At 42.3% G+C, this 13,864-nt stretch overlaps 1 protein-coding gene across 1 annotated transcript in view; it reads left to right on the top strand.

Annotated features, from left to right (window-relative positions):
- The first annotated feature begins 1,754 nt into the window (after positions 1-1,754).
- Positions 1,755-13,864, top strand: part of LOC309555957 (leukocyte elastase inhibitor-like) — a 45,104-nt gene continuing 32,994 nt past the window's right edge. Inside the window, exons 1-2 of the mRNA XM_082258184.1 lie at positions 1,755-1,930; positions 9,141-9,278. Coding sequence (XP_082114310.1) covers positions 1,763-1,930; positions 9,141-9,278 — 306 coding nt within the window. The 5' untranslated portion in view covers positions 1,755-1,762. The remainder of the gene's footprint in view (positions 1,931-9,140; positions 9,279-13,864) is intronic.

The raw sequence follows: 13,864 nt of genomic DNA on the forward strand, positions 1-13,864 counted from the left end.
CTACAGAGCTGAAACTTCACATGTACACTTTTTAGACCCCCCAGATACGAAATACAAAGTAAAAATCAAAAAATCTATTTTTTTTCTCTACAGCTTCATTCATTTAGGGATGAGTTATCCCCTGATCTAGTCTCCACAAGTACACATTTTTTCTAGCTAAGGATGTCCAATAGATTCTATTTTATATTATATTAATCGTTTTAATCTATGAATGTAATGACAACCAAGATATGACACATCTTAAAGAAATGGGGTTTATGAAAAGAACCAGTGGCCTTTTTAGACATCCTGCAGCTCTGCCATCCTATTACTCATCTACATGACTATGTGGGGGATTGACTGGACATTTATATACTGCAATTCATATATGGTGAATTTGTTTTTATTTATGGTCCCTTGAATAATTATATTCTGGTGGCCATATCACAATAACACAGCTCTTGGTTTGAAGATATATAATTGTTAAGCAGATGTCATATGTCCCACTACTTTTGAACATTAGTAAGGAACCCCTTAGATCCGCCTTCAACATGGCAATAATGAACATCAAGCTAATATGGGAATGTTAATGACATAAGCCACTGATGTGCTAATTTTTAAGCAATCACTGCACTGGTGGTGCTGTAAGATTGCAAATGCTTTTGAGCCACTAATGCCTCGTTTCCACTGAGTGGTACGGTACGGTTCGGTTCAGTACGGTACGGTTCAGTACGGTACACATTGCGTTTCCACTGCCAATAGTACCCTTTTCATGATAGGCGTGGTGTAGCTGGTCACAGCAGGAAAGCTGTGATAGACGATTCTCTGTCAACCAATCAAAGTTCTGCAGAGTGTAGCTCCACCCAGTTGGTACGGTACTAATGTTCTTGGTACCCCAACGAAAGGGTACCAAAAAGTGGTACGGTACGGTTCGGAATTAGGGTACCATTCATAATGGAAATGGCATAAATAGCATACCATACCGAACCAAACCAGAAAGCTCAGTGGAAACGGGCCATAAATTACTTGTGCAATTTTAAGTATCCATAGCGCCACCACTGGGATGTCCAAATATTTTGTTATATTGTTATTATGGTAGTTGTTTTTATTATTGGGCATAAGGGTGCTCTGGGGTAATTTTTTTGCAATTGAAATACTAAGTCTATACCTAAAAGCTTTAATAAAAGGTAAATTTTCATTTTTGTTATAATATTTGTTTAGTTTACACTATAGGCCACTAGAGCCGCTTAAAGTAACTGCTTTTTGCACCCAGGTACTAATCCTAGGGTAAATATGTAAAGAGATTCTTTTGGTTACAACGACTACATATAATCTGTGAGTTGGCGATTGAAACCCTGATGTTTGAATATTCTTATATGTGCGTAACCTCCGCCTTTCAGAAAAGGTGTTCCCTGATTTAGAGGAGGCAGAGAGGAGGGGCGGGTGACATTACAATCTCCAAGACATTCTCTGAATGGAGAAGGTGAGGAACAAGAAACCCCCTGTGTTCCATATACAAATGGCAAGTTGCTCGATCAGTACCCAGAAAAGACCAGTGCTGACTGTTTGTAGCACAGGTTTCTTCTTAAGTTAATTTCTGCATCCCCAATGACCCACCAGATGTGAGATATGAAGAATTAGATGCAACTAACCTGAACCAATGCAGGTTTTAAAAAACAATATTTCTGGTTTTCAGCTTTGCGAATTAAATTTAAAGTTGTTTAGCTTGAATTGATATATTATGTCATCATTGATTTTTCATTAATTCTACAGGCTTGAAAAAATGGATTCTCTCAGTGTAGCAAATGGCTCCTTCGCTATTGATTTCTTTAAGAAGCTGAATGAAAATGACAGAAAATGCAACTTGTTCTTCTCCCCATTGAGCATATCCTCAGCTCTGGCAATGGTTCATTTGGGAGCCAGAGGAAATACGGCAGCTCAGATGTCTAAGGTCTGTATATAATTTTTAAATAATATACCCAACAACAGATAATTGTCTGTTACAGAGTACAGAAACACATACACTAGTCACATTGGACATACTGGTTAGTAATTACAGAGTGCTTGTATTGGATTGTGTTTGTTTGGTTTTTTTTTTTTTTAAGTCTGTGTGTTCAGTCTGGATCCATGTGTCAGTTTTTTAGATGGATCCATGCTGAACCACATTGTATGTCTATGAGAAGGCAGATGTAAATCAGCAAACATCTCTTTTTTATTGTAAAATGTTAATAAAAGGGTATTATTAAAATAGTAATAACATGTGTAAAACTTGGGTTTTTTTGTTCTTCAAAGTATATTCAATTTAACTTTTACCTTTATATTGTTGCTCTTCTTTTTCTTTGTATAGCATTATGCAATCAATGAATGAAAAATACAAGATAGATCAGATAAGTCACTAGCAAGAATATGAGTCAATTTGACAAACTGAGTTTGGTCAATAGTACCCAAAGTGAGGTCTATTTTCGATAGAGTTATAGAAATTTTAATAGCAGGTGGACTGAGTTGACATGGTGTGTAACGACTGCCACAAGTCCTAAAGACTAAGTTCAGTACACATCTTACCAAATGAAGTAATTGATTGAGGAAGTCAAATGCCGCCCACGAGGTACATATCTATCTATTGAATTGTCATTAAAGTTGCCAAAATCCCCAACCATCAGTGTGGGGATGGGGAGTTTGTCAGAGAAAAAAGTGGCTAGCAATTTGATTACCTTGTTAGAGTAAGATAGTGCAATATATGCAATGGTAAATGATGCAGTTAGACTAATGCCCCATACACACCTGCAGATTATCTGCAGACTTTTGTCTGCAGACTTACCTTTTCTATGTAGTGCAAGGGCCTGCCGGATTGCATACAAATTGAAAGTGTTTAGGTTTGACCTCATATTATATGGTTTTGGTAAGTCTGCAGACAAAAGTCTGCAGATAATCTGCACGTGTGTATGGGGCATAAGTGGACAAATTGATCTTTCTGGACCTGCTTGCAGGAAAACGCACAATCTCTTGAGATCTGGATGCTCACCCCTCTAGCATAAGATGAGAACACATTATAATACATAGCTTGACTGCTGCATTTAGAATTTAGAAGAATATTGCATGTATTTGCACTAAGATGCATTTCCTGCAAGCAGCTTACAGAGGGACAGTGATGATTTAGGTGCTCAAATACAGTCTTTTGTCTGGTAACATCATTTAAATCCGTAAAACACTCCATGACAATACCTTAACAATATTAACCCTCACACTATGAGGACACTAGAGATAAGAATTATATCCCCTAAAAAACATTGCATAGAAATCGCAAAATATATGTCCACAGCCAGGGTGTTTAGCAAAAATTAAATGAACAGTTTGATGGAAAGAAGAAACAGAAAAAACTAGACCAATGTAGTGTAGCACCCTCCTAGGTAGGTGCTAGTGAGAGAGTATATTTTTTGGCTCTGTCTGCCTTTCAGAGGAGCAGCAGGCAAATCTATTCTGCTTTCTGCCTACCAGAGAGCAGGATCTGTGAGTTAGGTCTGCTCAGTATGCTCAGTATGTGATTCATTGGGTCTAGAGAGTGTTCTCACACTGGTCCAATTGGGAGGCATATTGGACAGTGGGAGGAAACCTGACCAATGGATACATAGGCTTTGATACAGTCCTGATGATTGGTAGAGACAGGCTGTCTCAGTGCATTCTGGGATACTGTATAAAAACCAGGAGCACATGTGCTGCAGGGTCTTTGACTGGTGAGCAGAGTCCTGGAGGGAGGGTGGCGGCTGCCTCCTCCTCTGTAGTGGTGGCACGTGGTCGCCGGCAGTCGGCCTGGAGAGCAAAGGAGCAGAACTGAACCCAGAGGTCAGGGAGAACTGACTAGAGGGAAAGAGACACTGGAGACTCTCGAAAAACAGTATCCTGAGTACAGGGGATTGTGTCAAGAGGCCTGACCTGAGGGGGGCCACCTCAGAGTAGGATATTCATAGGACGGGTGTCAGTGTGTCAAGTGAAAGGGGATACTAGGAGAGTATCCTGAAGAGAATTAGTTCGTCAAGTCTTCTGGATAGAGACTTAACCCAAATTCACCTAGTGGCAGGGTGAAATCAGCAGCCTGGCTGCATCATCAGACAGGAGTCCTCATATCATGTAATTCGTTAATCTGGAGTATCCCATTATTCCCTTCTCCCATCCCTTTTTAAAATAGAACACCAAAAACAACTGCAAACCCCTGGACTGATCATTGACTGAGCCAAGAAGTAAAGTGTTAAATTGTGAATACTAGAGTTGCCAACAGTAACCCAGGGGGACCCGAAAATGTGTGTTCCTCAAGGAGGCAGTGCTACAGTAGAAATACCAAACATCCCAGGGACCGGAATCTTCCAAACCCCAAGAATCAGCCAAAGAAACAGAATGCATCACCATGCAGAAGTGGAACTGGAGTGTTTTAATGCATGACAGATCATGTAAGCAATCAAAGCTGTATAATAGTCCAGACACGGTTGTTATAGTCCCACAACCTGCAATATTTCAGGGTTCGAAGAGCCATACAGCAACTGACACACAGAAGAAAGGATTTAAAAAAAATGTCAAGGCATGGCATGGTACTCCCAGGGATGATAGATTATAGAAAAAAAAAAGATCAATACTTTACTGCTCCAACAAGTCAGATGCCACCATACTCACAGGTGATCAGAGTGGAAATGCATATTAAAATTTAAAAAAAAATGTAAATGACATCTGTTTCAATAGAGAACCGGAAATAAAAAATCATAGTCACATAGTAATCCCACAACATAAAAATGGGAAAGTGCAGAGCCAAATGATATCCCTACAGGAAACAAATGGACAAAGACATTATGGATGTTGTCGCCTGCCAAACATGTCTATCCAGTCAATGGTCGCTTATGGCTTATCAAACAAATGTGTGTCCTCATTTGGAATGACTTCTAATTTTGGTATTTTGGGTATTGTGTATATAGCCAAGTGCTTGCTATGTTATTACCTTCACTCAGGGACACTCCTTCCTGTGCTATACATGGAGCTCCTTCCCCTAGTGCTGAACATGGGGGAATAATCACATCAAAACCATTCACTGATAGCAGAGGATTGTAGGACATTTGGGATGGTCACCTGGATTTACACAAGACTTAGTACTGTTTGAAACTACAAGTTCCAGAGTGCTAAAAGACCAAAGGAATTCTGGACAAGCAGATACATTTGACTGTCCTGAGCGGGCTCACTTGCACTCTCTTGGGACACAGGCTTCAGAGCTGTAAGAGCAGGAGGCTGTCAATCCAGGTGCCATTGCCGGGCACTAGGATGAGCTGGGACCTCTCATCCTGAGGACTGCATCGCTGGCGCAGGGTGGCTGTGGCTGCCACCGCGTCTGCTGTATTGCTGATCGGGTTCATATCCTCTGCACACCCATGCAATCATTGCTGGATCCTTGGTACTACAGATTGCCAGTCAGGCACCACACAACTTGCACCAGATATGCAAGAGCCTGCACAAGGTCATCCTGCCTCTCAGGACCAGTGTATTGGCCGAATTGGTGAGCGGGCAGAGGCCCATCTTATCTCTCACACTTTACCTAAAAAACACTGCACAAAGACACCTTTACACCTGACCAGTTGGAGGGTTTTTGCTGGGGAAAATGCAACATCCAGCCTCATTGGCTTGCTACTACACAGAAACATCTCTGGGCCGCACCATACCTAGCTGAAGATCAAGGTTAACCACACACCAAGGACCTCCTTTTAACAAAAAGATTCTGCTTATGAACCTGCGGCAGATTACAACCACCTCATTGATATACAACCTTTTTTTAAAGGGAAACTCCTACACAAACCTTAAATATTGTTTACTTCATATTTTTTGTGGCATCAGGGCCTAGAGGGAGTGGACTGACTAAAAGTCTTCTCTTCCCCCTCTTGTTTCTGGGGTTATAAATCTGTTACAACCTATTTATTATTTAAATTTGACTTATTGTTATTGCTATTACACTGTGTCTTCTGGTGATCTCATTGTACTGCAATATCACTCAGATTGGGTTATGCCTGTAACTTTTATAGTCCTGTTGACGTAACCTCCCAGTAAAGTGTTGACTTGCCAATCTTACTAATTATTGGTGTATTTGCATTTTATGTTTGCTTAATGTATGTCAGAACCCAGGGTGTCAGAGGTCTAAACTGTAAAGGCCTGCAAGGCCAGGGCAACCAATGGGGACAAGCAACTTCCAACGGCCCCGTGAGGGGGTAGTGCTATGTAGAATATCACATATTAATTTTTATGTCAGTTTTTTTTAATATCTTGAAATTTGGCCCCCTGTCTTTGCCCATCTTGTGAAAACTCAGGAAACAGCATGATCATGGAGCCATTCATAAAATGTCTTTCAATTTTCTGGCCCTTTGCAAAACAAAACCAGGAAAATTCCTGCTCAATTTACTGATCAGCCTGCAAACAGTTTGCGTTAAAAACAGGTGTTTAGCCTGCAAGCATTAGCAAACACATGCTTAAGGTACAGAGCCCCATCAAGGTACCCCGTTATTTTCTGTAGTCCTAACTCTAAATTTTGAGAGCCTCCACAATGAAAGCACATGCATTATAATGGATATATATAAAAGAAACCAGTGCTCTTGAAAATCCCAGGGGAAAAAATATCGTGCTGTTTTTCCAACACAAATCAGCGTTTAAAAGTGCTTCAAACAATTGCCTTCACTACATATATTCATGCCTCTTACCGGACAATGAGGATCTCAGGTTATAAAGATCAATCACGCTATGATACACATCCAACCAATGGAACCAGATCAGATCAAAGCGAATCTCCTCAGCTGTATCATCCAAAATACAGGATATAGAAATACCAGCTCACTGTGGTTCTCAAGCAGACATGGATAGAGGAGGACACTTCATAGTTCAGTATGTTTAAACCATGTGTTTAATTTGGTAAAAAATACACTTACACCTAGAAGATACAACAAAAGCGATTTCAGTACAAACACAGCCGAGGTCCTCACCCACCTGCTTCTGCATGATGACATCACATCACTTGACGCATTTCTCTGTACCAGGCGTCAACTGGGAAAGGAGGTTTGCCTGGGGGGACGTCAATAGCTCGATCTTATATTCGGGGCGGGCAAGAGCAGCACTGGAAGTTAGATACATCTATATGACCCGAATCGTGTCACCCAACACGTGTCATTGTTGGGTGACACAGCTCGGGACATATAGATGTATCTAACTTCTGGTGTGGCTCTTGCCCATCCCGAATATAAGATTGAGCTAGTTTCGTCCCAAGCGAGCTTCCTTTCCTAGTTGACGTCTCTTACGGAGAAAGGGTGGAGCCGCATATGTGACATCATCACGCAAGAGCAGGCAGGTGAAGACTGCGGCTGTGTTTGTACTGAAATCGCCTTCGATGTATCTTCTAAGTGTAAGTGTATTTTGTTACCATATTAAACACATGGTTTAAACATACTGAACTATGAAGTGTCCTCCTCTTTCCATGTCTGCTTGAGAACCACAGTGAGCTGGTATTTCTATATCCTGTATTTTGGATGCTACGGGTGAGGAGATTCGCTTTGGGCTGATCTTGTTTTATTGGTTGGATGTGTTTAATAGCGTAATTGATCTCTATAACCTCTATATAACTGTAGAACTCCTGACACTGTTGTACTGTGAAAGTCACTGAATACTTTCCTCCGCCTTGCCTGGCTTGAGGTAGTATATAATAGGATTCTGTACAGTGGTAACTTTAACTGGCACACTCTGTACAATTCAGGGCCCAAACTGCAGGTGCCCCCTTTGACCTAGAACTCTTCAGGGTCCACTGAATATGTACCCCCTCTTTAGCTTCAGGGTCCTCAACCCAGGTACCCCCTTTTACCACTAGCTGACACTGGATACCAGAACCTCTTTTCCGGAGTGGTCCCCTCTTTCTGCAGGCAGACCCCCAGGGGCAATCCTCAGTTTTCACAACCTGTGTAGGCTTTCCTGGGACTGGATCCCCTCAGCTCAACTCAGCACTCTCTGGACGCTCAGGTGACACCCCGAGACATCCGCCTTCCTATGACAGGAGGAGAGACAGCCACACTCTCCTTCCTGGGACTCTGCTCCTGCCAAAGACACCGTGCCACGCACTTCCCCCCAAACTTATATCCACTCCCAGAATCCTTTGCAGCATAATCTGCCTTCTGGGGTAGTTACAAGATGGGATGTGTCCCCTGATTGGGCTTCCCACACTGCCCTATGAGTAGCCTCTCACAGGAGCCAATGGGGATACTTCTTCTCTCAGCAGGCACATTGGAAGCCCTGAAACCCTATCTAAACAAATTACAGCCCTGCTGCTAGGCAGACAAGGCCCACTTTACATTTACCTAGCACCTACCTGTAGGGTGCTACACCATGATCAACTTTTAATTCCTTTATGTAAAACTAAAACTGCTTATAAAGTAGTAGCAGGAGATTGGCTTTAATTTGTTAGTAAATTTAAATCTACTAGTACATCTAACATTCCCCTCCCCCCAAGACTGACAGTGCTGCTGTCCAAAGATGCCCCTGTGCTCCTTCATCCAGAATTGGGATACTGTAATACAGGAGGTGTTACTTGCCAGATCACCAGGTGAAAGCAGAGGAAAAGAAGCCAAAAAAAAAAAAAAAATGAATGCAGCCGCTACATCTAATGATTGGTAAGCTACTATATATTACGTGTTGATTTTGGGATTGATAGCACTTTATTGTTGTTCTGTAGTTTAGAAGTAACTCGGAAAACTGTAGTTTATGTAATACGGTAGTAAAGCTGACTAAACACTGGTAGATATTCGAAAAATTTGTCCTATGAATATTTGTACGAACCTTTATATGCATATTGCTTGTATATTTTAATGCTTGGATGAGTGTTGTTCTAAAGTACTTCAACATTTAATTAATTTGCTTTTAACATTCGATTTTGAAATGAACTGTTATGTATGTAAATTCACTGTTAGAAACTTGCTCATTCAAGCAAAAATTTTCCTCCTGCTCCTTTAAATTTTCTCGTTACTGTAGTTGAAAACAAACCTCAAAATGGCCCTACTAACATTTAGAAAATTTGACGTTCTTAAAACGCAAAATTTCTAACAGTACAAATAATATTATGTAGTTTCCATGCTTTTGATGGTAACTTCTGTTTTTTTTTTCAGGTTCTTCAGTTTGAAAAGGCAAAACATGTCCATTCATCATTTCAGTCTCTTATCTCTGAAATCAACAAGCCAGGCACTAAATACATTTTGAGAACCGCCAATCGTCTTTATGGACAAAAGTCATATAACTTCTTTGACGTAAGTTTATCTTTAGGTAGTGTAATATTAAAGAAGTCCACCCTAACACTAAAATCCCTGCATCTACACACCTCCACGATCTAACACTAACCTATCTAGCCCTGTGAAGAAGAAATCAGTATACATACCTTTTTTGAATCCGATTCGACTCGATTCCATGCTGAGCTGTCAGCCACAGCTTCGCTGTGGAGGCGGGTGCAGAGGACACATCCGACAATGGAAGCCCCATAGTAAGTCTATGGGCAGTGGTGTATTTAGGTTTAGGTATTTCGGATTTAGGTTTGTGCTGCCCTATGCCTGACTAAACTCGTGCACCCCCTAATTTAAATATGACCCACCCCTTCCTGTCAAGGCCATGCCCCCTTCCCGTTTAAGACCCACCCTGCCATCTGTAAACCACACCCCTTGATCTTTAGGCTCCACCTTTTGTAACATGCAGGATGAGCCTTTAAATGGCTATATTCTCTACAATCTGATTGTACAATCTCCTTTTGAGCTACCATCAAATGTGTAGTACAAGGGCCTGCCTGATTTGATAAAGAGTGAATGTATGTTTAGCTATGTCCTTTTATTACATGTGTTTGGTAAATATAAAGGAGAATATCCAATCTGATTTTTTTTTTTGTGTTTGGTCAGCTTTATGGATATTGTTGGAGAAAGGGAAGAAGGGGTGGATGGATAGAGGGATTAATGGATGGATGGAAGTAGGGGTAAAGGAATGGAAGAATGGACAGATTTATGGATGGAGGAATGAATGGAAGGACAGATGGATGGATGAATGGAAGGAGGGAAAGGTGGATGGGGGGGGGGGGACAGATGTACGGAGGGATAGATGGAGTGAAGGTAGCTGTCACGCACTGACCTGGTTTTCTCTGGATCGGCTTCTTCCCATCCACTGCAGAAGCGGACTTTAGTTAACACCCCCAGACATGTCTCTCACACAGGGACCAGTCGTCCTTGCTGGGGGCTGCTGCGTCTCTTGGAGGTACAAACCCGGTCACTGTTGGATTCCCTTGCCTGTCTCTTCTGTCGGATGAGAGAGCTGGCTATAGCCATAGTCCGTGTGGGGAAGGCTGCAGGTGTGCTGAGTCCTCCCTCTTCTCCAGGATGATGGAGGGGAGAGAGATCAGAACTTTCTCATCACTCCCAGTCCTGGAAGATCCCAGCAGGTCACCAAAGCCTGGAAGACATCCTGGAAGATCCAGGAGAGAGGGATCGTCATAGGGTGGCAGAGGAGAGCCCATGTAATACGGCGGCACATCCCTGAGCCAGGAATCCTACATTCTTCTCCTATGGGGGGGACACATCCTGGGTCACCCAGATAGGAGCCCCCTGAGATCCATGTCAGCGGTGTCAATGTCAGATGAGGAGGACTGATGGAGCGGGTCCCAGGTAGGGAGCCGGGAGGATCGTCCACTGTGTACACAGCACAACCCTCCCCTCCCCTGCCGTCCTTGGATCTCAGCATGACATTAAAGCCTAAGTTCACTGGACAACCTCCCCTCCCCCCCCCCATTCCCCCTGTTTCAATATCCTGCGATCCCCCACTGTCAGGACCCCACTTCACAAGTCCGATGATTTGAAAACCCCACGGCATCGCCTACATCTGTAACTCTCAGCAGAAGAGGCATTCTGATTGGTCAGCACCATCACATGGACGGCGCTGGCCAATCAGATTCTATCTAGCCTGTCCTGTCAACATGCCGATGGCCCCCTCAGCGCTGGTGACACACACCACAACCAGTGGTTAGGACATGCAGATGGGTGTCACCCCTCTGGTGGGTGCCACCCGGGTGCTATCCACACCCCCCACACCCCCATAGCAACGCCACTGCTGGCACTACACTAAAAGTGTAGCGCAACCTGGTAGGGACTATTTTCGTTCAGGAGCAGGCTGTTTTTTCGTGCTGGGGAGCTTTTTTGCTGCCCCCCTGCAAAGTGCCGGCCTACATTGGTCATTTACAACTGTTTACAACTGTTGTCGGCTGTGTCCTCTGCAGAGCTTCTGTCGCTGGAGACCGGATCGAATCGCCTTCAAAAAAGATATGTCTACTGATTTCTTCTTTACAGGACTAGATAGGTTAGTGTTAGATCATTGAGGTCTATAGATGCAGTGATTTTAGTTTTAGGGTGGATTTACACTTCAAACTTTATCTGAGAATAACATAAGTGATTTAGTAAATGGTGCTTTTTGTTCCTATTTGGCCTTCAGACAGATTAAATTATCTAAAGTATATATTGTAATTTCCTTCTTATATTTTGTTTATTCAGACATTGTGCTATGTTTAGGCTGGCCATAGATTATGCAATTTCTTTCCTTCAGCCATGGGTTGAAGGAAAAATAATTACTCAATTCCCTGATCAGCACAGTCAGTGTTAATGGCAGAATCCCTCCATCTGCACTATTGTATTCTGAGAGCGGGAAGTTTCCCAACCGTCAGAATACAATGAGCACTGCTTGTGACTATAGCTGCAATGATCATACAAAAAACCCAACAGACTGGCTGTACTGAGAATGATCCATAGAATGACTTCAGTATGGCCAGCTTACCCATAGATTGCCATCCAACAGGCAACCAGGAGAGACAGCACTATCCTGATGTTGCTACTATCATGGCAGTTCTCAGGTAACGAATAGGCCGGTGGATACAATCATCCACCTTGTTTGTTTATTAACTAAGAACTGCCATGATAGTACCAACATCCGGATAGTGCAGTCTCTCCTGGTTGCCTGTTGGATAGTCATTTTCTACTGATTTTGACAGCCACACCAGATTGGTTTGTGACAATACACAGTGTGGCCCCCACAGAGTTCAGGGCTCAGAACTTTTGTTGTTTACATTGCCCATAGATGGATCAAAATTCAGCCATTTCCTCCTGAACCAGACAAATTTTGATTTGTCTATGGCCGGCTTTGGATTACATGCATGGACAGTTTGTATTCTCTGGAAATAATCTTAACAGACTTAAAAGCCCCATACACACTATGAGAAAATTGGGCAAATAATCAGCCGCCTTTCCTTGATGCTTCACAGCACGGTGGAACCAAGGATAGAAGTTTTCAATGAAAAATCTCAAATAACAAAGGCTTTTTTTGTTATTTGTTGTTTCTGAGTATGTGCAGTCTTTCATATTTATCGTATGCAAACAGTACACATTAAACGAAAATCCTTCATTCTGTTCCCGTACGAGAAAAAATTTGGAGTTGGTCTCTTCAGAAATTTTCATTCAGAAGGTCGGAATCAGCTGTTGAAAGTTGTGCACATTATCAGAAAATCGCACAATCATTCCTTAGGCAAAAATGTTCGTCTGATTTTCTCATAATGTGTACAGGCCATAAAACATAACTGAGCATCCCATTTCTGTAGTTATTGTAAAGGATCAATATAGGAAGTAAAATGGAGATCATGTTTTCCCCTAAACCTGCCTTACATACAGACTGTATCTCCCAAAGTGTCAACAAATGTTTTCAAAATGTGCACTACATGTATAAAAAAATGCTTTTGTTGTACTGACTTTTTGGAAGTTTTCGGTATAGACAACGACCTCTGAAGTTTATTTGTTACAATGAATTGTTTTGCACAGGCTTGAACAATGAAGTGCTGGCCAGGGGCATGTGCAATGTAATTTTTTCATTGCAATGCCAGACATTTTTGCAGAGGTAATACAAATAAAATTATGGTCGCACATCAGCATCAGCATCTGTGCAGTAGACACTTCAAGCTCTGTTTTTGTAAATGCTCTGGTCTCTACCAATATGCTACTGATCTCCAGGAAAATAGCAGAACTGCCATGCATGCCTGGTAGAAGCTTCTAGGATGATCATGTAGACATGCACATAGGTGCAAACGATCTCTCTGAATATTAGAAATATAACACCTCATTCCCTCATCCTCAATAGGTTCAGGGCAGGATTTACCTCAGGAGCCTATAGGCAGAAAAATATGAAGCACCCCCCACCCCCAACAAAAAAAAACAAAAAAAAAAACAGCACTAATCAACACACTCACCCCTAAGCTTAAATTCCTTCAGCAAGTTAAAATTCTTCCCAAACAAAAATCCAAAAAGTCCCCATCCTTAAAGTCCAAAACCCCCTTCCAGTTTAACCCCCCCCCCCTCCAAATCCCCACTCCTAGCACAAATCCTCTACCCCAAATACCTCCTCCTAGCTTAAATCCTTCCATCAAATCCCTACTCCTAGTGTAAGCTCTCCCCCCTAAATCCCTCCTCCTAGTAAAAATCCTCTCCCCCAATCTCCCCTCCTAGCACACATCTTCTCCCCAAATCCCCACTCCTAGCTTAAATACTTCCCAAATCCCCACTCTTAGAGTAAACCATCCCCTCAAATCCCCACTCCTCGTGTAAATCCTCCCCTAAAATCCCCTCTCCAAAAGTAAGTTATCTCCCCAAATCCCCTCTCTTAGTAAAAATACAATCGCTCTTCCTAGCACAAATCCTCTCCCCCAAAAACTCCCACCTAGCTTTATTCCTCCCCCTAAATCCCCACTGCAAGTGTAAATTCTAATGGAAGAATGGTTAAACATTCCCATAGACACACTCCTAAACCTTGTGGATAGCCTTCCCAG

The sequence above is a fragment of the Pelophylax lessonae genome (assembly GCF_965119305.1).
Source record: "Pelophylax lessonae genome assembly, chromosome: 5".
NCBI classification, from domain to species: Eukaryota; Metazoa; Chordata; class Amphibia; order Anura; family Ranidae; genus Pelophylax; species Pelophylax lessonae.